Here is a 24,931-nt window from a genome sequence, read left to right as displayed (position 1 = left end):
AACAAGTTTTCACTTGACAGCTTGACCATTGATTGTTCCATGCCAAATTCATTTTCTGCGTTGTCATGTACCACCGACTGCCTGATAGTCTGCAAACACGGATTTCTACCGCCACCTGCCCCTGTCTTCTCTGTCCTTCATCCCTTGCCACCATTTGTAAGGTGATTATACTGAAAAAGGAATATCGGTAGCGCCTTCCTCCAGTATGTGAGTTGGTTTTTAGTTGTAACAATTTTACTAATGTCCTTGGAGAAGTTTCTCCCTTTAGTTAAGGGGCGGGGAAGTAGCTAGTTGGGACAAACCCCAGGATATTGACAGTTTTGACCCATTGTTGTCATTTTCCCCACAGGGCAAAAGCCAGACTTGCTTTTATTACGAAAATCCGTTTTCCAGATTCTCTTATTTTTCACACCGCAACTATCTGTTATCAAGACCTCATTGGTATCCGTCAGTGTTTGATAACGGCAGTCGCTGGCATTCTCTTCGGAGGTCCCTGACAAAAGGGTGCAGGAGGGTCTGTTTCTCCGCCAGCTGGGTACCGCAGTGCTGTGCAAACCACTACGGAAGAGACTGTCAGGGTGAGAAATCTGCACCGCTGCGCCCACCCCTGGCACAAAGGAATTCTTTTCTCTTGTCACAATGAGGTGTCCTCTCTTAGCCAGATGGTGGTGCCTACCCATAGATGCTCCTTTGATGGGTCACCATGAAGGCTGGTAGCTGTCACATTTTTGTCATGGTATTTCTCTGTGTGCAATTTTTTCTTTCTAGCCCTTATGTTGCAAAGATAATCTTATGGTGACCGATGCAGTGCTGTCTTCCTGTGTTATCCCAACCAATAGTGCTGCTGCAGCCAGTTCCTTTTCTTTATATAAAGCAAGTTAGGAGAGTCAGGAGACATGCAATAGCGAAATGAGGTTTTTCATCATTTTTGCATGAAAGTCATGGCAAGGGGTTATTCCCATAGACATTTCGCACGCATTAGAGAGTCTGTGGGAACATCCCTTCCGTGCACCTCACCAGGACTTTGTTAGGACCACCTGAGGCAGCCCCTGAGGAATCCATCCCAAGGGTGAGGTGAGGCCCAGTGGATGCTGGGACACCAAAGCTGTGGTGAGTCGGGGGTGTAGACTGGGAACGCTAGCTTTATCCAGTAAACCCACCAAATTCACTCTTTAACAACTAACCAAGTTTTTATGAGTAGTTTTCCCTGCCTCCAGGAAAAGCAGGAACCTTTTCTTGCCTAGTCTCCAGTTTGGGTAACTTATCAAGGCTCTGTGTTTTCAGTCTGCCCAGGAGGGCTGGAGGCTCCCTGCAGTAACCGTGGTACTTGTGATGATAGGATTGATGGGTCAGGACGATGCAACTGCACCGAGGCTTTCATTGGGACGGCTTGTGAACTGTGTGCGCCAGGCAGATACGGGCCAGGCTGCCAAGGTACAGACCTATAAACAGATAACCAGAAATGACCGTGATGTGTGTGCGCATCGTAGTGGTCTGTGCAATACACTGAACAGACTGCAGAGGATGGGATTAGTTCGTTTGACCTGACGGGGTGGTAGACTTGGGGTTAGATCGTCTGTCAGACCTGAGGTTAGAGGAGCAGTTTCTATAGGCAATGACGACTGTTTGGTCTGTAGTGCACTGTGCTCCAAGGGGTAAGGAAAACCCCTCCGAAACTCTGGGCTCATATTGTGCTCTCAATTTTAACATTTTAAGCATAGCTTCTCACTGAAATCAGTGTGAGGGGTTACCCTTACGTGAACGGCACATTGTGGCCGCTGGGACGGTTATGATAGCATAGAACTGTCCTTATTCCAATAACAGAGAGGTCATCAGATTATAGCTACTGTGGAGGGGAAGCTGCACCCTTTCTTAATCCCTCTCTGCAGGACTCTGTCATCAAGCCAGCTGAATAACACTGGCTGCCATTTTTCCTGAGGTGTAAGAGGCTGGGCTGTGATGTGTACATGAGGCAGTTCAAGGCCAGGCCGAGTTGGGTATTTCCCAGTACACTTGCTTCAATCTTATAATTCACTGATGCTGAGGCCTTTAAGGTGTGTAAGACGCTCCCTCTTCCCCACTTGGTGCAGTTAAGCAGCTCCATCCATGTCAGTGAGAGTTAAGCATGTGCTTTGAGGTGTGAATGGGCCTCTAATCAGACAGGCTTCTAATTAGAGCTGCCATGTGTCCTGAATTGGATGGGCTTGCGAGACATTGGATCCCCCTGCAGTCTCTTTTGGGGTCAGTGCTGCCCTGATGTGCTGTGTCAGGCCAAGAGGAAGACAAGACCAGGGTTAAGAAGCATGAAACCTAGACTCCTTCCCTGGGTTTGGCATTCAATGTGCGGGACTCACAAGCATGGGAGAAAGTTTAAAAGGGATTCACTGACCGGGGGATTTTGAGTAAGTGACTCACAAGCCGCCAAGGGGAGGAAAAAGAAAGCTAAGGGCATTTGCCAGAGGGCTACAGAGCAGAGAGGGGAAGGGAGCCCTCCAGGAGAGGTTAAGCAAAGTTTAGTTGGTCCATCACTAGTCAATGCCCTGGACCGAGCACAGACGGGTGTTGGGGAAGAGGCCATGGACATCAGCACAAGTAGCGAGAGTTCCTGGCTGCAGTTTTACAATTGCACACAGACTTGTGGTAATCGCCCGTGAAAAATTCTGCAAGCATAATTCTAAAAGTCCAGGCCTACACAGAGCCCTCATGTAGCCATATGCCAAAATCCATCTTCCAATGCTACCCTTCCCTTCTCAAGTGGATCATCTTACAGGTGTGTTCTTATCTTCCTGTCTGTTGCTTTGCAGAGTGTAAGTGCACAGAGAATGGGATGTGTAATGAAGGCTTGAATGGGGATGGGATCTGTTTCTGCACTGAGGAATGGACAGGAGAGCGCTGCGAAACCAAACTAGGTAACTTACACTTGACTCTACAGGTGAAACTCCCAAGTATCGTTCCTTCCCTTGGGCAGGTGGTTCTGTGAATGGGCACCTGTAGCATCAGTCACATGTTGTCTTTTATTTCATGGTTATCAAATTTATCTCTGTCCTGTTAGGTTTGCTCTGGATGCATGAGTCCATCTGTTGCTATCTTATTTTTACAGCATCCAGACACGTTGCTGCAAAGCAGCTCTGCTCTGATGGCTCAGCTGGGGTGAGGTTTTGTGGCTGGGTTGGCGTACAAGCACTATTTTTTGTAGCTCATGCTGTGGAAGTGAGTTTGTAGGAGAAATCTGAATGAGGCGAGCGTGGAGTCCGGACGCAGTACCTGAGAGGTGGGATCCCCAGCTTGGGTAGATGTACCTGTGCTAGTGTAATGCCTATAAACCCCAGTTGTCAGCAGGCAGGACAGAACATGGGATCTCTGAAGCTTCATGAATGAGTCTCTACTGCATGAGCCAAAAGCCACATGGCTGTTAGCCAAGCTTGTGGAGGACTCATCAATCTCTAAAGTCAAGGTGCCACTAGAGGGAGACAGAGCACCACACCATGCCGGCATGGGTTACACTAGCTTGACTTGAGCTAGTGCCTGAAGATAGCCAGTGGCCTTTGCTGCAAGTGGCAGCTCGGGCTGACTGTCCATGCCCAATCCCGCCCGACCTCCTGGGAACACACTAGGGCTGCTAGCCCAAGCCACTGCCTGTGCCAACATGGCCACACTGCTACTTTAGGTGCTAGTTCAATCCAAGCTAGTGTGTGAATGTCTGTTTGAGCTGGGAGCCCAGCTGCAGTGCAGACATACCCAGAGATTCTGGACAGCACTGCAGGCGTGTGGGAAGGCAGCTGCAATTGCTCACATGTTTCTCTGTTTGGACCCCCACATTTGAGTTTAAAAATTTGGCCCAGCACGCCTAGCTAAGGCCCATGGACATGCTGACAGTAGACGATAGCAGCAGCCAGAATTGGACATAATAAGAGGAACCGTGTGGAGAGAGGGGCAGGGAATTCATAGTGTAGATCTGGGGGTATTAAGGAGCAGACCCAGGTGCACCAGAACATGTGGCAACCTGAGCCAAACAATCCCTGCCATACACTGCTACAGTGAGAACACCATTGAGCTGAACACTGGAACAACCCTTCCCTTTGGAACATCTTTGCTTCTTATAATGTTCCCATGAAGAGCTCTGAAATGGGGCAGGAAGTCCCCAAAGTGTGATTGTTCAGTGCTGGGTGGGAATTGAAGGCCTGATCCTGCTGGGTGCTGAGCACCATCAAGTCACAATAAAGACCATGGGAGTTGTCTGGGCTCTGCACCTCTCAAAATCAGGCCCTGAATTATTATACTGCATAGGGCCCTAACTCTGCAGAGACTTAAGGCAGACTTGATCCTGCCAATCTGCTTCAGAGAAGAGGATTTTTTTTCTTGTATCTTGGGAACCCATTGATCTAAAGAACCCAAATGTGCCCCCTGAGACGTGATCATGTTCAAGATGATCTGAGCAGACAAGTGGTTTCAAAAATACTTTGAAAAAGTTGGCTTTTTAAAACAGAACGCTGGTCTCCACTGGAGACCTGGCTGGCCCATAACGACACCTGAGGGTTTGGGCAACTAGGGTTGGAACAAAGATACAGGAAGTTAGGATGTGAATGATCCGGAGAGTTCTCATTTTTATTTAAATTGAGCAAGAGGGAGGGTTTAGGCAGCCTGTGGGGTGAAGGGCACTGATGGGGAGCCAGGGGACGGAAATGGGGTCAAGCAGGAGGAGTGAGGTGGACTGGAAAGAGGGATGTTGCTCCAGGCCAGGGGATCAGCAGGCCAAAGGGTATGAAGGTTACAGTGGGAGGAACGAGGCATGGAGACCAGCCCCAGCTTGAGGTAGGGAGTGGCGGGAGATGCAGGAGCAGAGCTGCACTGAGCCTGGAGTGGGAGGGTGGAGCATAGATTGCAGTAGGACTTGGAGATGCATCTGCATGCAGAGTGCAACCTACTGATTTGAATGGCTTGTTCTGTGACTAGCTGCAACGCCGGTGTGCTCCCCAGCTTGCCACCCCAATGCCTCCTGCCGAGCCGATAATATCTGTGAATGCAACTTGCATTATGAAGGAGATGGAAGAACTTGCACAGGTACAGTTGGAGCATATGGCCTGGGCCTGAGCTGGGCAATCTCTAGTGTTCTGACAAATGTGGAGGTGTGGCTAGTTTGGAGAATGAAGACAAATTAAGGTGGTATCAGACAAAGGAAAGATGGGGGAAATAACACTTACTCCTCTAATCATCCAGACCAGGGATCTCAAACTCAAATCACCACAAAGGCCACATGAGGACTAGTATATTGGCCTGAGGGCCGCATCACTGACACCCCTGCTGCCCCCAGCCCTGCCCCCACTCCACCCCTTCCATGAGGCCCTGCCCCGACTCTTCCAACCCCTTCCCCACCCCCATTCCAACCCCTTCCCCAAAGTCCCTGCCCCGCTTCACCCTTTCCCTGCCCCTATTCTAACCCCTTCCCCAAATCCCTGCCCCAGCCCTGCTTCTTCTCCACCTCCCCCCCCCCCTCCTGAAAAGTCCTAAGCACTGCCAAACAGCTGTTTGGTGGCAGGAAGTGCTGGGAGGTAGGTGGAGGAGCGGGGACGCAGCACGCTCGGGGGTGGAGGAGGGGCGGCCGGGGGAGTTATGGCAGGCCGCAGGAAACGCAGCCCACAGGCCGCATGTTTGAGTCCCCTGATCCAAACCTTTGTGGAATGATGCAGGTGCTTTGTATTTAAATGGCACAGTGCAGGACATTATCAACCAATCAGTATTTAGGCTTGAGATTTTCAAATCTGCCTAAGGGATTTGGATGCCTAATTCCATCTCAGCCTTAATATATACGATCTGTTTCTATTTTAATCTACAGGGAATGCCATTAATAAATACCAGTCCCTGTATCCATTATTGTGCAATATTCCTATTCTGTCAGGCTCATTGCAGTATACAGCTACTCTCTAATTACACCCACTGCCATTAGTTTGCTAATATTTAATTGTGGTATGAAAAGACCAAAAAGGTATTTGTGAAAGAAGATTGATCCAGGCAGGACTCTCCCGAAGTCACACTGGGGACTGTCCCGCTAACAAGGGCTGGAGGATCAGGCCCTTGTAAAGCCTGCTGAGTTAAAAGGCTGAACTGTCTTTCTTGCCTTAGTGATTGACCAGTGCCGGGATGACAATGGAGGGTGCAGCGAGCATGCCAACTGCACTCAGGTGGGTGTTCAGCTCTCCTGTACATGCCTACCGGATTACCAGGGAGATGGCTACGTCTGCAGCCCCATAGACAGGTGTGCGGATGGCAGGAATGGAGACTGCAGCGAGCACGCCTTGTGCATCAGCACTGGGCCAGTAAGTATGTCGTGAACACCAAAGGCATTTGGCTGCCCTGCCCATGTTGTGGGAACAGCATTGAGATGGACGAGGAACACTGACCCCAACGCACAGGTGCAACGGCAGCAGCTAGTCTACATGGCAAGAGCCATGAGCAATAGCTTTCTAGTCAATGCCTCCCCAGTCATTCAACCCGCCCGATTCCCCAGGGCTCTCTTGTCACCGTGTGCCATACTCCGAAGGCTGGGGAAGCCTGCCTTGCTGCTAGCTTTCAGGGGTTAGCGTTCCTCCCCATACAGCATGGCGTGTTCTCTGCCTAAAGTGAACCCGGTCCCCTAGAGTGTGGGGGGGAACAAAGAATGGTGTGGGAGGGACTGCCTGTGGGACGGGGAAAAAGCTGCCTCCCCCCCGCAGTGGCACCAGGTCTCTTGCAGAGGGGCTGGTGACTGTTCTGCTGCAGTGGGAGGCAGGACTGGGAGAGCCCATGAAGGCGGGAGTGGGGGGGGTGTCACAGCTGTGCTGTGGAGCCCTGCTCCGTACAGGGCAGTGTGCAGAGAGGATTTGGAAGAAGGCCAGCGGCCGTGCTACACAATTCTGCTTGCTGCCTCCCTCCCCTAACAAGAGGTTGGGTGGCAAGGGCCATGGGAGTGACACCAGTCCTGTGGCGGGAGTGGCAGCCACGGAGCTGCTTTGCAATCCTGGGGGGTGGGAGGGGCATTTTTCCATGTAAGTTTGGCTGGACATAGGATTTGTCCCCCACAGTGACTGAGCCCATCCCCTCTCTGGGGTAGGGCCACCACGTTGGGAGCATATTCCACGGGGTCACCTTGTGACATTGCGATTATGGCCTCTGGTGGCACCGCCAGATCACACCACTTCTCAGGCCCAGGGAGGAGCTCAGCCTGGGTTGCAAGACAGGAGGTTGTCCTGTTATGGTCAAACTTCGCCCAGAAATTTCAGGATGGTCAGCAACCCCATTGCTAGAACCAGCCAGGCCTCAGCAGGAGATCATGGGCTTCCTGAGCGCTGGGACTGGCTTCCCTGCTGCCCCGGGGATTCCTTTGTGTTGCAGAATGCTCGGAAGTGTGAGTGCAAAGTGGGCTATGTTGGCAATGGAATTCAGTGCCTGGAGGAAGCTGTGCCACCCACCAACCGCTGCCTGGAAGAGAACGGCCACTGCCACCCCGAGGCCATTTGCACTGATCTGCACTTTCATGGTACGAGTCCTTGTTGCCACCACTTTCCTCGTCAGAAAACAGGAGTTGGGGAGGCAGAGGCAGTTCTGTCGCCTCTTATTTCAGACCACCCCGCATAGAGGAGATGGGTAGCCCGTTTTCCGGCCCCAGGCTCTATCAGACATAAAGCCTGTTTCCTCCCCTGAGATTTCTACCTCAGACCCAGTGGGGGCTCAAGGGTACCTTAAAATTCTCACTCTCTTGCCTCTGTCACTTGTTAATGTGTGAAATCTCACAAGTTAAACCAGGTCAAGCTGCTTGGAAGAGACTCGAAGAAAAGCCCTCATGCAGCAGGAAGTGGTGGAGTTGGGTCAGTAGGTGGTGCTGTTCCCCTGGAGTCTAGGTTGAGTCAATAACCAGTACGGAGTTAGGGAGCACTAGTGCAGAATGGCTTCCATCTTCCCCCCCAGAAGTGGCTGTATTTTAATGATAAATAACCCTGCTGGTATGTGTGTATATCCTTTAAAATGTCAAAAGTAGATTAGGTTTGCAAGGTCAGATTCAGTGGTGTACACTGGCTGCTTGGCATTGCCAGTGTGGTGTCCAGCAGCTGCTGAATCTGGCCCTTGCTCTCTAGGTGTGAGAGTGAGAAACACACACACACATTTGTGTAGATAAGTATTTAGGGTCTAGGTGAAAGGCACTTTATAAATATATATTATGTTGGATCTTCAGATGCAGCCACCTTGCTGATTTGCAGGAATAATCGAATGCCCCTAAAATTGTGCCCGAGATTATTTTCGGCTGTAAGATCAGAGGGCTCTCTCCCAGTCAGGCCCTGAACCTGTGTTTCCGGAGAGGTCCCTGAGAAGTGACATGCACTGGCATGGTTGTTTTCCAGACAAAACCGTTGGCGTGTTCCACCTCCAATCGCCAAGAGGGAAGTACAACTTCACCTACGGGGAGGCTGAGGCTGCCTGCCTGGCTGAAGACGCTGCTTTGGCCACTCTCCAACAGCTCTCAGCAGCTCAGCAGGTAAAAGCAGAGTCACAGCTGAGCCAGCTCTCGTACCTCAATGGGCCTGAAAGCGCCAGGTTGGTGATGGGTGCAGTGATCCACCTCGTTTTGGCTTTTTGGCACCTCTCCTTTGGGTTGGAATCCCAGCTTTAGCAGCAATGTGGGAAGCAACCTAGGGCAAGTGCTCTTTTATACAGGGTTCTGAGTGTGTCCATTACAGCAGCCGGGTACACCAGTCACATGGCCATTAGCTATTTCAATAGATATTATCCCTTCAAAGTGCCAGGTGCCTTGCACTTCTTTTTCTGTGATGGGATCGCGCTGAAGCTGTGTATGAGCCACAGTGCCCCAGAGCTTCGATGGGCTGGATAAATGCCAGGCAAATGAACAGTATGCAGTGGTGGTGTAGCCGTATCAGTCCCAGGACATTAGAGAGAGAAAGTGCGGGAGGTAATAACTTTTGGACCAACTTTGGTTGTCTTTCTCTTGCCCAATAAAAAATAATGCTTTATGCCAATGAAGCATCAGGTTTCTGTTTGCCTAAGTAAAATGATGTCCTTCCAGGCTGGGCAGTGGAGAGCAGTGTATGAATTACAAGGGCAGGAGTATCTCCTTTATATAGGGCTTTCAGTAGAGAATACTAAAATGAATCAGTGCTGTTATAAGAAAAGGAGTACTTGCGGCACCTTAGAGACTAACCAATTTATTTGAGCATAAGCTTTCGTGAGCTCACATCCAATGAAGTGAGCTGTAGCTCACGAAAGCTTATGCTCAAATAAATTGGTTAGTTTCTAAGGTGCCGCAAGTATTCCTTTTCTTTTTGCGAATACAGACTAACACGGCTGTTACTCTGAAACCAGTGCCGTTATAGAAACTGATTCATGGCTCATACAATCCTGTCTCTCACTGGACAACTTCTTTTCCTATTGCAGATGGGTTTCCATCTATGCTTAGTTGGTTGGCTCAATAATGGCACTGCAGGATACCCAACTGTATACCCGACCCCCAGCTGTGGCTCCAACCACATTGGCATTGTGGATTATGGCTCCCGAAAAAACTTGACTGAGAGGTGGGATGCTTTCTGCTACAGAGCTAAAGGTATGGAGAGACTCAGTATTGGCTCTGTTGCAATCTGCAGCAGGGAATGTGATTACACATGTTTGTATCTCAAAGGTGTGTTATATCAAGAATTTATGCTCCTTTTGATTATGCACACACCACAGTGTCAAGGGGAAAACCTACCCAACACATCTGCAATACGCTGTCACTTGCCGGTTTCCACTACATTGGTTTATGCCCTGAACATTCTTATTTAATAACATAAAGCACCAGAGATCTCAAAGTGCCTTACAAAGGCAAGTAAGTGTTTTGAGCCTCCCTGTTACAGATAGAGAAACTAAGGCACTGGGAGGTTAAGTGAGCTGCCCAAGTTTACACAGTGGTGCAGAGAAGCCAGGGTTTGAACGCCTAGTCCAGAGCTCTATCCACTGGACCACAGCTGCCTTCCGCATGGACAGAAATCCTAAGCAATAGTTCAGTGTATTTGTTGTCTGAAGAGCTCACACCCAATCCTGTTCCGCTCACATCTTTCTCCCCTTTGCAGATGTGAGGTGTAATTGTAGAGATGGGTTCATTGGAGATGGCTACTCCTGCAATGGAGATCTCCTGGCTGTGCTGGCTGAGCACTCCAACTTTTCAACCTTCTATTCTGTAAGTGTTGGTGCCACATTCCCTCTAGCCGGGGAAGTGGGAAGGGACATGCTCCTCAGCAAAGCGAAGAAGGGAATAATAGGGAATCCCCAGATCGCAAAGGTTTGGAAACGAAAATCACTGAAATGGAAGACAAGATTGTGTGCTCTCTGAAGTGCCATGCACAGTGGGAGAGTCAAGCTGCTTCCTCTCATTGCCAGTTAGTGTCTCTGCTATTCTAGCAAAGGTGGGGAGAATTCACGTGACATCTCCTGGGTTCTGCTGGCCAGAATGTTCTGACAAACCCGCAGCTTCAGGCTGGCACTTAGGATTCTCTCTCTCTCTTCCAGATGTTACTGGATTACACCAACGCCACGCAAGATGGACTTGAGTTCCTCAACTTCCTCTCCAATGACACCGCATATAAAACTCTCTTTGTACCCTTGAATTCTGGCTTTGGGGTCAATATGGTGAGAAAGCTGGAGAGAATATGGGATTCTCTCATCACTGGCGACACAGAACTAATAGCCATTTGAATACAGTGTTGTTGCTTCCTTGAAGGATTAGGGAAAAATGCTCCAGACTGGCTGAGTGGGTTTTATGTCTGAAGTAAGTTTGTTCTGGCTCTCTTTTGCTTGGAATGCAAGAACTAGTCTGGGGCCTTGTCTACACTGCACTCCAAGAAGTCTTTCTCCGTTGACTCATTGGACAGCATACAACTAAAATGTTGAAAGAGCAGCAAATGCCTGACTTATTTTCCCTCTGCTTTTGACTCTGCCTCATCCTCACTTCTAAACTTTGTTTTCTCAGAAATTAACATGGGAGGAGCTGAAGCTCCATGTCTCCCTGAGTGATGTTCTCCTCTTGAGCTCCAATCTCACCAATGGTACCGTTATACCTTCCTGCTCCGGCTACAACCTTCTCATTGCAGACGCTCCCCTGCTGAATAGCACGCATCCCCCTGTAAGTATGTTGGGCCAGTTCAGTACTCAGCCAGCTTCTCTTGCGTCTAGGTAATGGGTAACGTTTCCTGTCCAAAAAGGCTTTTTCTAAAACATATTCACATTGAGTCCCTTAATATTGCTGCTTCTTCTTGTGACAGGGTTCCAAAGTGATTAATAATACCCTGATAGTACAGTGGGACATTCTGACTTTCAATGGAATCATTCATGCCATCGAGGGGCCACTGAGGATGCCTCAGCAGCCTGTGCATCTGAATCAGGCAAGTTGCTTGTTCAATTCCATTGAGAGTTTAAATGGCAGGTTTAAGAACACATGTTGGGTTTGGTTACCCTGCATCAGAACAGGACGAGTCCCATTTGGTGCGCTCACCAAGGCCCTACTGTGTTGCGGCCTGTGTCATTAAATAGAGTCCAGCCTAGCCGTACTCTGCACTGCTGCAGTGAAGAATCAGACTGGGGCCACACAAGCTTGGGCTCCCACTCTTCGGGGTAGCTGTGATGTGGAGAGCAGGGAGATAGCTCGGTAAGGGTAGGGCGCTTGCCTTAGAAGTCGCTAGCATGTAGAATTTTATCAACAGACCTTTGTGTTAGTGTGTGTCCTCATATAGCCAATCCTAATGCATTCTGTATGGTGTAACGTGGCAGGAAATCCCGGTAAAGCAAAGCAAGAATTATTTGGTCATTTGGGCCCAAGGCTACAGCTGAGGCTTGTGCAAGTAACGTAAACTTGCTGTGCCTCAGTTTTCCCACTGGTAAAATGGAGATAATACTTAGCTACAGCACAAGTGGGCTGAAGCTAAATTAAAGTACTTTGAGATCTTTGGGTGGAGGCTGCTAGGTATTAAGATATACCTACTGTATTGATATACAACACAGGGATGAATTTAGTGTGAATGGCTCTGCATACCGAGTCAGTTACCCTTTAGTTCTCCTGTAGTATAATGAGCTATACATACACATCAGAGAGTTCTTCTGACCTCAGATCATGTATGTTAGTTACCAACTACTTCCTCCTCCCTGCACAGAACTATACCTGAGTGTTTCACTTCCCGGCAAAGGTCTGTCCTCTTCTCCTTGATCATTGCTGGAACAGGCATCCTTTCTGCCTACCTGGTGCAGGTGGGCCTCCAACTCCATGGCAGAGCAGCCCTCCTCACCTTCTGCCTGCTGTTTTAAGGGACAGGAAGACCAGCTAATGGCCAGTTCAAAGACATGAGAGAGTGTGGTACCTGTACATTTTTAGATGTATTTGCATAGCCATTGCTATGACTGGACTATAAAACATTGAGAACAGCATTGAGCAAACAAGTGGCACCAGTACAAAAACATAGGCCCCTGCTGTTAAGTAATCCAATGGATAGCTTCAGTCTGAAAAATGCACTCTTTTGGCCACCAGCCAACAAAAAAAGAGAGCTAGTCTCCTCTCGTTCGGCCTATTGCTGCATGCCTTGAAAATGTAATAGTGCTGAGTAAAGGCATGTCCCAAATCTGCAAAGGGAGGAGACAACTTTACATCACAACGGAATGTAAGGTAACCAGTGTAGTGATGATGAGATGCATCAGTGTATGTATTATAGCTTCTTTTGAAACTTCCGGGCAGTAGTAGCATAGTGAACTAACTGGTTTATTCTACTACATAGTTGATCACTTCCAGTCTGAGCTGTGTGTGTAAGATGGGATCAGATCAGGAATGAGTGCAGCACACAGGGGAAATAAAAACCTGCATAAATGTTCCAGGTAGCCAGCTCTCTATTTCAGAGGTGTGAAAAAGTTTAGTTTACGCTTTTTTAACACACCAGTTGTCTTAAAATACATAATGAAGAACTGCCTTAAACACAGAACTAAAACAACCTAGCGTGTCTATTACAGGTTACTAATGCTACAAAATCATCTCCTCCTGTGACCATCGGGGTAACATCCGCTGCTGTTGTGGTGCTGCTGTTATTTGCTGTTGCCGGCGTGTCCTATTACTACCAAAAAATAAAACCCCCAGGATTCCAGTTCCACTACTTTCAGGTTTGGAGAAAAGTATATTTGCTATAAACAAACAAAACCCCAAAAACACCTTGCTTCAGCTTCTCTCACTAAAGCACAAACCATTTCTGTTATCCTACTGCAATGGTCATATGCATAAGAGCTCAAGCTGTTACAGTAGCCAAACTGGGTGACTGCATGCAGCTAAGAACTCTTGTGGGTTTTTTTGCTTTCTGATGCATTTAAATGTCAGCCCGTAGCTAACCTCTCCCTGTCGAGTCGCATTTACATGTGGCCTTTGGACATGGATGAATAGTTTCCCCATAAAAACATTGAGAAAGTTTTCCAAGACGTATTTCCATCTGTTATGCTTGGTGTTAGGCTATTGCCCAGGATGTATTTCTGGAAGAAGAACTTGGATGGAGAAGTGCTAAGAATTCTCATCTTTAAGGGCTTGTCTACATGAAGCAAATTCTAATGCACACAGATGTTTTGTGAACTAACTGGCCACTGCTGGCACATCCTAAAAGTTCCCTAGTGTGTGCCAGGAGGGTCTACGCAGGCCAGTTGGTGCGTGTTACTGCACCATGTATACAAGCCCAAAGAGTTGGCTTGGGTGAGAGACACACCTACTTTTAATCAAAATTATTAAACATGAGGGTGGAGGGAGGTTTAAACTACAAGTAAATTCTTTAAGGTAAGACAGCCATTGCACATGGGACATGGGGGAAAATAACTATTAAGGCTGCAATAAAGGATTGTTTGATGTAGTTGACCTTCCAGTTTATACTGTCACAGCTTATGAAGGAGTGTTACTACAGCCCTATGCTCTTGGCCTAGATCTAATGAGAATTTGGGTCACTGCAACATTCTCTTCTCATGAGGGGTTGTTGCTGCCCCCATAACTTGCAATACTAGGGCCATGTCTACACTGTAGGCACTACAGTGCCATAGCTATGCCACTCTGTAGTGTGGACACAGACTACTGTGACAGCAGGGGTATTTCCTGTGCTGGTAAGTTAAGCATTCTTCCATTGACCTAGCTGTGTCTATTACTGGGGCTTAGATTGGCATAGCCTGACCCTCATGCCATAGCTATGTAGACCAGGCCTATGATTTAGCCACTATGGGAAGAACTGGATAATTTGTAGTGTGGTGTCTGCAGACTGCATACATGTAAATTACAGCTTAAACTAGAGTGAGGTTACCAAAGAGTCTGGTCTAGGCAATGGAACATGTTAAAAAGTTGCTAAGCACCTTAAACCTGCATTGTTGTGTGGTAACAGGTATAAATGGGTATGAGGAGAAGGAAGCTAGAAATATGGAAACCAGTGTGGGAGGTAAATGAGCAATATGGATTAAATTACTCTTAACTGATCGCTCATAAAAATAATTACCTTTCTGTGCATCTTGGAAAAGATTTTACATTTAAGAAAAAACTCCACTGCCTTACTAACTAGAGTCTGTAATTCAATTTCATTTTCACTACCTTGTTAATGCAAGGAACCATAGAAGTGCTCAAGACTGCAGTAATTATGAACTCACCTCTAGAGGATGTGGAAGATCGATACCTAATCTCTTGTACCTTTGCACACAGGCTGACCTGGAAGAGGAAGAGCAGGCCAGGAACCCACCCTTAGTGTCATTCCCAAATCCTCTCTTTGGGGCCCAGAGCTTGATGTGTGAACCATTTGAGGTAAGAAAATGTTTCATCAGAACAAAACAAGTGAGACCACTTGTTTAGAACCTAACCAAATTGGGGGAAGGAGAGTTCATGCTTGGTAGGGGTGAATGGGATTTGGTAAGGATGTAAAAACAACCCTTAATCTGCACTTATCACAGGGATGCTTGAGCCAGACAAGAGAGGAATCTCTGGACATGTCTAAACAGATATAGTGCTTCAGCATAGTCACTTGCTACAAGGGTTCCCCAGTCACTATAGTTAGTCCACCTTATGAAGAGGCAGTAGCTAGGTCAGTGAAATAATTATTCTGTCAACCTACTGCTGTCTACACTGGGCTTTAGATGGCTTAACTGTGTGAAAAATCCAACTCCCTAAGTGACACAGCTGGGTCAGCCTATCCTTTAAGTGTAGACCTGACCTAAGGTAAGGGGAATCTCTTCTCAGTCCAGGCATTGAACTCCCATTGACATTTTTAACCATGTTAAAAGCAAACACCCTGCACCTATAAACTGAATTAAAAGCTTCAGTGAATAAGTTTTCAATGTTGATTTAATAAATTAGATGGCAGAAACCACAGCTGGGTTTTAGCAGGCAAGGACTCAGTATCCTCTTCCACTGAGAAACTTCTTCTTCTCTTAGTCTATTTACTCAGGCTTTGCAGGGGAGAGATCAGTATAGAGGTAGGGTGATGTCCCCTTCTTACCCCAACCTGCTGCTACTTCTATAGCAATTTCATGTAGGGAAGACTGCAGTAAAGATGTTCGCTGTAGTGTCAGGGCAGTGAGAACTCCCTTAATCCCCTTCAGAACTGGAATTGCCTAGGAAACCAGCCTTATGTTCCTGCTGCTAAACATGTAGTGAGTCAAGGGTTAACTTTAGAATCTTAAAGGATGTGTTTGTCAAGTTAGGAGCCAGCTGAGGACTATGCTAACAGTTTCTATGTCTGTTTCAGGACTCTTTCAGGGCCGAAGATTTATCAGACACCTGCAGAATTCTTGAGTAAAGCATACAGCAAGCCAAACAAAGGGGGAAAATAAACCACCATGTTCTTGCTGCATGCTAGTGCTAAGTGGAGCTTGCCCACATGTCCTGCAAGGGATAAGCAGATGAAGAGTGAGCTAATGGTTAACAGTAAACCAGACAAACTCATCAGCTAAGATACCTCAGTTGAACTACCCTAAGACATACATACCTGCAGTTACTCTGATGACTAGTGAATGTCCTTGTTGATGCAGCTAAGAAAACTTTCACTGGAATAGCGAACACATGATGCCAGGCTGCCACTTGGTGCTCTGCACTGATTTCTTCCATAGCTGTAGGAGGGGAAATTCACTACATACATCTGAAGAATGTTGCTTTAAAATAGTACCATTTGTAAAATATAGCCAGTACTACACAGTCATAATCCTCCAGGGCTAAATTATATATATAATGGAGTGGCACACAGCACCTGATAGCTGGAAAAACAGTCTGGCCAGAAAATCTAAGCCTTTAAAGGGGTGAGCATGACAAATGCCTTTTTATTCAGCTGGTTTGTTTGCTTTAATCAAGTGATGACTCTCCAAACAGGCTTAGCCTGAAGTCTGTGCACATTGCACTGTTTTGCTGATTAGTATTGTGGTTCTTCAATAAACTGCACTTTGAGAACAAGTCTCCTTGTCAGATTCTCAGCTGTTAGGGGTTAGAATTGCATTGGTTAAGTGAAACCAGATGGTAAACCATTATTTCATACTGTGATACTTTGTTTATTTACCATACTTCTATATAAGTTGAAAAGAACCTACCATAATGAGCTACAGAAAGTTATTTAGACAAGAACTTTAACATGCTACATTCCAAATTATTCTCAAACCACACAACCACCATTGGTGTGTTAAATTTTCAGAGAGCCAAACATCCACTTGAGTTTCCTATTTATTTGAAGACCAATTACATCAAATTTGGGTGGCTATACTATGTCTTAGCAAAGGCATCTAGAGGATGCCCAGTCTGTCAAGTGGTAAAGTTGCCACCACAACATGGCAGATGCTCCTACAGCAGAGGTAACATTCTTCTGTTGCAGCATACACATTACAATTCCAGGGTCACAGATCACAACATGATAGTCCAAGACATTACATCACTAGAGAATGCAGTAGTATTCAAATGATATAGCAATGTTTAACAAGTTATTTACATTAATGCTAGTTATTTTGGTGTTCAAACAAAAGGTGGAATAGTTTCAATGTTTAAAAAAAAAAAACTCAAAGCCATTTAACATCCAGTCACCAGGACAGGTACCCTGTTTATGCACTTGAGGTATCATGTTCCCAACTGTGGTTAGAGTTGCTACTCACTGCCAGAGTTATTCTACCTACTGTCCTCACAGCTGCTGCATTAATACTGTTTTATGGCACTGGATTATTTTACACATTTTCCCTAGCTGCTATGGGATTTAAACTTGGCACAGGGCAATAAGCCACTGGCAGTCTGTCTACTAGGCACATAAAGCCTTCCCCTTCAAAGCCACACATGCACTAAGAATTCTCTGAATAGGCACAAATCTACAATGTAGCTTTTAAAATGAAGTTCACCTATCCTAATGTTCTCAGCCCAGATAAAACTCTTGTGATGTGGAATGGTGAAATTACAAATTTCTGTATCTTCCCACACAAGATGAAAGATGCCATTTCTTGTAATTATAGCCACTGATATTTTTATACTTCCCCTAGCTGCACAAGTCTCATGTACCAAAACTTTACTACAGATTAAAGGTGCTCAAACCTGAGCTTGACCTTTTGCTACAGTACATAGAAAACAAGGTTCCATCATGATAAACTTTCATTATGCAGCAGTCAGTCAGTTCACAGCTCTTGATAAGTTATTTAGCATTCCCCACCAAATCCATCCTCCTCAGAAGCAGACACTCCAGGGCTGGTGCTTGGGGGACTCTGCCCTGATTTCTTTAGGGCAAGCAAGTTTTGCTCCTACAACATATCTTACACACAGTAAAGGAAATCATGCACTTGGCTGTGCTGCCTTAGTGCATAAGAGGAATACAGTAATCTTTAGCATCTCACACCACAAATTTAGCCCTAACACTGAATGGAAAATTTCAAACATCAATTTCCTTTCCACGGTTTCCCACAATCCTGCTATGTCTGAGCTCCTCCATTCAGCAGCTCCCAGAGTTGGTTCACAGTTGCAGCCCCATGAATCATTCCAAAGCTATGTAGAAAAAAATCATCAGTAACAAAGAACTTCAAAGGAAACCCAATGCACTAGGCAGAGAGCCCACAGGGTAAGCTTGTGGGAGATGCTGCTAGCAGAAAGGGCATTGAGACATTCTACAGCCCAGGATCTCCTGCAATTCTCCTATGTCTGGAAAGTAGAGAGCAGTGAACAAAAGAAAGGCGGATTAAGAGGAACATGCCCTACCACCTACAGCCCCTTACTGGAAAACAAGGCCCACATTGTAATGGCCTATAAAAGGCCTTTTTGAACATAGACTCAAACCTTCTCACCAAAAGTAAATCATTGTTGAGTTTTCCCTTAGTCCTGCTCAGATTAAGAGTCAGAAAGCTCCCCTTCTTCAGCACAGGAGGGTGAGGCAGTGAATAGTTTTTCTTGCTCCTTGTGGGTTTTTGTTTTTTACTGCTTGTGGATGTAGGTGTGCTGCTGTGGCCTTCCACAGTACCTGAAGCCTTCTAAAAACTGCCTTCTGAGTCCTGCTCTGCCAGGTCAGCCATTGGGAAGAGGGGGGCTTTGTTAGGAGCTCTTTCCCTACAGAATTCAGCATCTACTTCAAGATGGGGGAGGGATGGGGTGGGGCACTTGAGCCCCACAAACCTCTTGTAAAAAAAAAAAAAGTAATCAAAGTTTGTCATTGTGAATTTTCTACCTAAACAGAAGCCGAGGCAGAGCTATAGCTAGAAATCACTGTCTCCTACCCAAAAAGGGCATGAAGTAATCCCCATCCATTGTCAACAACACTGGTTTCATTTTTTGGAAAAATATATTTAAACACAAGATTCACTGACCTCTCCATGCCTGATCACAATTTATCCTTCTTTCTTCCCCCCCGCACCCCCAATACTGAATCAGAATAATCTCTTCCACAACTGTCGGAACAGCCTTGATGAGTCAAGAATACGAACAGGCCTTATTCTAATCTCAGTTTTACATAGGGGGTGCTGTAGCTTCACACCAGCCCATGACTTCAATTTGTGCAAATACAAAGGCATTGCTCATCTTATTGAAAAGATGAGAGCTCTAAGCTCTTTACTATAAAACAAAGCTATGTCATTTAAGGTAGTGTTTTAATTGATTTTTCCAGCAAATAAATTTTAACACTGAAAACTAAGTGTTGACTTAAATATATTTAAGACTAGGACATAATCAAAGATTTAAAATCCATTATAATATAGTGATTAATTTAGCTTCAATGCTTTTCAAAACAATCCTCAAAGACATGGCAAATGATGGCAAGTACATATTTTAATTTCAAAGGCTGCAAAAATGCACCTTCTAAGCAGTGTGTGTCAAGATCTTAGCTTTTGAACTGTTTCTATAAGTGAAGGAAAAAAGCCACTATATTCACAGACCAAAACATTCAAAAGTTAGGTTGCCTAAAATCAGCTTTCAGAGGCGCTGAATAAAGCTTTAAATTTATGGGAGAGAAGAGTGGTGGGTTTGCTTAGCACTTCTGAGAATTGGGCCACTTCTAGCTAAGGTGCCTAACTGCAGTGTTAGGAGCCTAATTTCAGCTACCCCATAAGAAGATTGGGGCCAGAATTTGGGCAGGGACTGAAGATGGAGTTCTAAAAACTTTAGGGGCTCATGAAATGAAGCTTGCTGTGATTGTTTTACTTCTACCTACCCAACTCTGAGAATGCTTTGCTAGTTAAAATAGTCAATCATATCTCCCTTCCATTTAACTTAAGCACCAATTTGCTGGCAAGGAAGATATTTGGAAGTGCTGGAAGGCAAGGTTCAGTGATGGTCAGGGACAACGCACAACCCACACCCGTGTTAAAATCACCTTTAACGATAGACAATCCATGGCCAAACAGCCTGACCCTTTGTACAAACAATTCTAGCACTACATTACTGTAAAGTTCAGCTCACACACTTTCCCTTTATCGGATGTGCACCATCTCCTCCAGGAAGGGGGTCTTCATACAACCGGTGCAGAGCTGATCCATCCAGAGGGGCGCCTCGTGCTGCAGAGGGGTGCGCCGGGGGAAAAAGGTGAAGTTCACATCATAGTTCAGCAGGCAGCTGATGGATGCCATGTAGATATCAGAGAACCGGATCAATCTCCGGGAGAAGTAAGTTGGGTTGTGGAAGGTTCGGAAGATGCTCCCAAATTGAGGATTGAATAGGTTCTTCGAAAGGGACCTGAAAGGAGAGGACTTGGTTTGCACGGGCTAACATTTAGAGAAATTATTAACAGAGATTTTGTAACTAATTTTGACAATTCAGACCTTGGAAACAGATACTTTGCACAAGGTTTTAAAATTTCAGGGTACCAAAACCACCAGGGCAGGTACTTTCCTTATGGGCTGTGCTGTGATAGAAAAGACAGCAAGAGATTACTACTGGAGTCTAACCTTAATTGAAGATTACCCAGAAGTGATGGTATTAATGGACCTAGTGAACGTAAGCAGCAAGGGCTACAATTTCCTCTTAGGGAGGATGAAGACAATGGTTTGATATCCGCTGCCAAGTCATTCCACGCCTGCCATAGGAGTCCTGCCCTGTGGGAAGAATTTATGTATCTATATTGCTTAAACTTTAATGTTAACAGGATAAAGCAAGACTCATCAGGGCTGAATTGAAACAAGTTTGTTCAAGATGCCTAGTTTCATCTAAGTAAACGGTGAGTAGGCTCCTTAGCCAAGCTCTTGAAGTGAACAAGGAAGATGAAAGCCTACGCATTTAGGCCTGGAGCCTACAACACTTACTCATGTGAGTAAGGACTTGCCAAGTCAGCTTCTTTGGATGGAAAAATATAGATAGCAATGAAAACAATCTGGAGTGGAATCTGTCATTTAAGTGGTTGCATCAGTGGAGTGAATGCAGGTGGAATGACAATACTTTCTGCACTGTGAAAAGATAGCTGTGTAGCTAGCTTAAAAATTCTATTCGATTTCACAGAGAAATCTCTTACAGCAGACCTCTGACTAAAGGACAAAGCTCAGCCCAGCTTCACTTTTAGAAGTTGCACTGCTTCACTAGCTACAATCATCAGAAACGAACTGGGCACTGGAGATCCAACCCTTGATTTCAAGGTATCTACATTCATAGGAGCATATTCACAAATTTAGAGTTTGCACAGAAATATTCTGCGAGGAAGGGAAGTTTGCTCATCCTAAAGCACTCTCAGATTTAGATACATTGAGTCACCTAATTTCCTGACGCTCTTGCATCCATTCCAGCAGCACCTGCTTTGATTCTGCATCTTGATACATCTAGAACAAAAAAGCCCAGTAAAAGAGTTAAATCTAAACACAGACTTTTCTCAAATCCTTTTTCCTGCAGGTGATAGTGGCACTATCAACTAGGTACCAGTTATCTGTCTATGGCCCTTGGAGCTCAGCAACGTCTTTAATTTTCTCCTTACTGTTGATAATTGTAAGTGTCAGCGACTAAGAAAAAATACAAATTGTGAGACGGGCTGTAAATCCACCAAATTCCCTGCTTTTACTCTCTAGTATTTGCGCTCTAGGAGATGCATCACAACTATGCACTACTTGGTTTAGAGAGTAGTCACTGGTTAATCCCCCAACACTATCTAGCAGAGAGCGTTGGTTGCTTATAGCATATTAATGTCTGTGGAGGATACAAAGAATCCTCACGAAAACATCGGTTAAGTCATACACTGTGGGTTTTTTGCCTTATATTTGTGAAGGAGTTTAGGTGACTAAAGAGGGAAGCAGTAACAGCAGTGGCTTGATGTTGCCATAGCACATGCATAGGGTAATCTTCCTCCAATCAGTTTTGACACCTACAAATTTCTTTGACATTAAATTGCCTTGTGCATCTCAGAAACTCATTTTCCCCAGTCCCCTATTAGACTAAGCCAGAATGAAATTCAGGTCTGCAGAGATGAAAGGTAAGTGCTCACCCACTGCTTTCTTAGTCATGATTAGCAAGTTAACAGATAACATGCAAAACCATTCTTTGAGCTCTGCAGAGGATCTATAACCTACACTGATTTAAAAACTCCATTAGCAGGGATTTGATTTTAGGACTTGCACCATCTTATGAAAAGTGCCATCATTTATTAAATTAGTGGAACTGAAAGCCTAGCGACAGACAGGAAAGCTGCTTCCAGTCTGTTTTATTTCACAAATCAGAGTAACATTCTTCTGATAGTTAGCCCTCCCACTTGCTTTTATAATTGTGGAAAGGATACTGGAGAAGGAATGAGAGATGGTTAATTAGAACTTCAGGTTGCCATGAGACCAGCAGGATTTGGAACATATTTTGGAGGATATGTTATTCACCTGCCAGCGTAGTAGACACCCATCCCCATGTACCACCAGACTAGTATGCAGAAGGAATTGTATTTCCTCATCAAAAAAAAAGTATGCTACCAGCAACTCCACCTCTGCCACACTACCTTAAATTCTTATTCATAAAACACCACTGCTATTCTAGTCTGGGACCTAATTGGAGAATAGACAAGTAGTAATACTATGTCATGCAGCAGTTTTATCAGAATGGTCCAGTCTACAGGGGCACAAGGAGACCAAATGCAATCTGACCCAAGCCAAAAATCTAAACCCTAGTTCTGAGACTTGAAGGCTAGTTAGACTCATTAGCCTGGCTCTGCTCCATCTTACCTGCATTCTCTCCAGCAGCCCTGTGAGTGCCTGTTGCCAGGTCAGCGAGTGCATGTACTGCTCTGTATTAATGATCCGGATTTCAGGTTCCAGTTCTGGTACAATGGCTCCTGTCCTCCAGCCATGACGCAGCATCAAGTCCTAGAAAGCAACCCAGAATTTTACACTTTATCTTACAACACTCTCAGGTGTAAGTGGTTTTTGAGGAACAGGACTAGAGTTTTCAGAAAAGCAGCTTTGCTCCATTTAGTGTCACTGGCTTGACTGTTAGTGTTTTTATCCTATGGAAAATACTGGCTCATAGGGTCTGGAGCATCATTGTAATGGTGCCCTCAGCTTCCTGTAGGGCAGAGAAAATAGAGGTCTCTGCTAATCTCTTCCAAAACCAGGGCAGTTAAATTGGTTCAGAGATGAGGGCTCTTACATGACACACTCGGGTCCCTCTTCCACACACACCCTCCACCCCTTGTTCTGTGAGCTAAAAGACCAAGCAATCAAGTTCTGCACTAGACTGCAGGGCTACATCACCATTCTTTAATGCCAGGGGTAGAGTTTTCCATAAAGTGCCACCGACACACAGACGCAGTGAATAACAGCAGACAAAGCCAAATAAGTCCTTGCCCCATTGCAGTCTCAGTTGTATGAACAGGTTAAAGACAGAGCCAATTTTTAGCTGCGTTTAAAAAAAATAAAATTAAATTTAAAAAAAAGGTCTCATCTATACACAGATGTATATTTCACGGAGATAGGCCTCGAGAGCCATCAGCAAACTTGAAATAAGATCTTGCTAATTGTTACCCTTTTTAGAAAGGGAAGACCTTAAAGATTTGTTTAGACAAATGATTGGCGTCTTCTGAAGCAGACATGGAATTGTTGACACCATGGATTCATTTAAGACTGTTGTATTATAAAAGCAGAATACTCTGCTCTTGCCTGAGGGAGCCAGATTGGAAAAGGGCCCAAATAGCAGGTCATGGGAAAAATATATGATCCCTTGGCACCTTAGAAACAATACTTGTTATGAAAAAAATACAGTCAACTGGGTTGAACAAATGCCAGGTTAAAAGGGAACCACCCATTAGAATGAGCCACAGCAGAAAGTCAAGAACAGCCAAGTATATTGCTTTTCTGAATATAAACTCACTGACCACACTGCCTCAGTTGGACATTAACATTTAGGATGCATATTAAAGGCACCACTTTGGGATTTTTGTCCCCATGATGTAGTGATTCATGCACTGCAGTATTAGGAGTTTATTGCCTCAGAAGCTCAGACACAATAGCCAAAACTATCCACTTGGTCTGATGCCTTCCTAGTTACTGGAGAAGATGAACCACACAGAAAATAGTAAAAACACAGTGGGTAGTGCAATCTGTGAAACAGTGGATTCTCCATCAGTGAGAATTTTTCAATCAAGACCCAGCAGAAATTAGTTCAGGGGAATCCTATGGACTGTGTTATACAGAAGGTCAGATTAGATGATCACAAGGTCCCTTCTGGCTTTATAATCTATGAAACATGTCAGTGACAAACCACAAACACCTAAAATCATAATTCAACAATAGCATGAGTACCTGCCAAACAATATGAAAGCATATCAATGTCAGGAATAAGATGGGCAGTAGGCAATGGTATTACAACAAAAGATAGGCTAAGATAAGCATAGTGGGGATACCAAAACAAACTGAGGAAAGGTGACCATAAGTAAGGCTACGATTTAATCAAGGGTATTTTTAGTAAAAAAGTCATGGACAGGTCACAGGCTTCCCCCCGCCCACCTGTGATCTGTCCATGACTTTTACTAAAAATACCCCTGATTGAATCTTGGGGCAGGGGGAAGCCTGTGGCACCAGCTGTATGTATATGGGGGGCAGGGGGGGCGTGCACTGAGGCCTGAGAGGTCAGTGGCTGCTTCAGCTGCCACCCGGGACGGGGGGGAAGGGAGGAGAGAAGGGAGGGAGCCTCCCCAGCCACTGCTCCAGCCGTCCCAGGACTGCTGCTGGGAACTGCCAAACTGCGGCTGCTCCTGCCACCCCCGGGACTGTTGCTCAGGCGGACCCTGGGGCCAGCCACACCAGCTGATGCAGAGGTCACGGAGGTTGCAGGAAGTCAGAAAATCGGTGACTTCCACGACCTCTGTGACAAAAACAAAGCCCTAATCATGAGCAACAATTAACACGAAAAGGGAGATCATCACTGTATCTTCCAATCCATCTCTCTTCACTGCTTTCTTTCCTTCGACACAGTGGTGGTAACATAGCTCCATTCTACTCACTTTGTCCTCCAACGTTTGCCGATGGAAAG

At 45.7% G+C, this 24,931-nt stretch overlaps 2 protein-coding genes across 6 annotated transcripts in view; one reads left to right on the top strand and one right to left on the bottom strand.

The window, feature by feature from the left end:
• The window catches only part of STAB1 (stabilin 1), a 100,554-nt gene extending 84,107 nt beyond the window's left edge, over positions 1 to 16,447 (top strand). For 2 of the 4 annotated variants that reach the window (XM_073352441.2, XM_073352440.2), the window contains 15 exons: positions 350 to 578; positions 1,285 to 1,434; positions 2,805 to 2,909; positions 4,954 to 5,061; positions 6,121 to 6,314; positions 7,369 to 7,513; positions 8,373 to 8,506; positions 9,421 to 9,586; positions 10,092 to 10,198; positions 10,528 to 10,647; positions 10,988 to 11,140; positions 11,280 to 11,399; positions 13,009 to 13,155; positions 14,711 to 14,809; positions 15,750 to 16,447. In XM_073352441.2, coding sequence (XP_073208542.1) covers positions 350 to 578; positions 1,285 to 1,434; positions 2,805 to 2,909; positions 4,954 to 5,061; positions 6,121 to 6,314; positions 7,369 to 7,513; positions 8,373 to 8,506; positions 9,421 to 9,586; positions 10,092 to 10,198; positions 10,528 to 10,647; positions 10,988 to 11,140; positions 11,280 to 11,399; positions 13,009 to 13,155; positions 14,711 to 14,809; positions 15,750 to 15,800 — 2,028 coding nt within the window. In that variant the 3' untranslated portion in view covers positions 15,801 to 16,447. Of the gene's footprint in view, positions 1 to 349; positions 579 to 1,284; positions 1,435 to 2,804; positions 2,910 to 3,100; positions 3,272 to 4,953; positions 5,062 to 6,120; positions 6,315 to 7,368; positions 7,514 to 8,372; positions 8,507 to 9,420; positions 9,587 to 10,091; positions 10,199 to 10,527; positions 10,648 to 10,987; positions 11,141 to 11,279; positions 11,400 to 13,008; positions 13,156 to 14,710; positions 14,810 to 15,749 lie in introns of those variants that run through there. The other 2 variants (XM_073352442.2, XM_073352443.1) reach the window with 2 other exon arrangements.
• Positions 16,448 to 19,253: 2,806 nt separating this feature from the next.
• Positions 19,254 to 24,931, bottom strand: part of NT5DC2 (5'-nucleotidase domain containing 2) — a 58,567-nt gene continuing 52,889 nt past the window's right edge. For both annotated transcript variants that reach the window (XM_073352445.2, XM_073352446.2), the window contains 3 exons: positions 22,627 to 22,767; positions 21,185 to 21,249; positions 19,254 to 20,176 (listed from right to left, as the gene is read on the bottom strand). In XM_073352445.2, coding sequence (XP_073208546.1) covers positions 19,915 to 20,176; positions 21,185 to 21,249; positions 22,627 to 22,767 — 468 coding nt within the window. In that variant the 3' untranslated portion in view covers positions 19,254 to 19,914. The remainder of the gene's footprint in view (positions 20,177 to 21,184; positions 21,250 to 22,626; positions 22,768 to 24,931) is intronic.

This window comes from Lepidochelys kempii, chromosome 7, assembly GCF_965140285.1.
Source record: "Lepidochelys kempii isolate rLepKem1 chromosome 7, rLepKem1.hap1, whole genome shotgun sequence".
In the NCBI taxonomy this organism is placed as follows: Eukaryota; Metazoa; Chordata; order Testudines; family Cheloniidae; genus Lepidochelys; species Lepidochelys kempii.
This window is presented reverse-complemented; position numbering and strand designations above follow the sequence as displayed.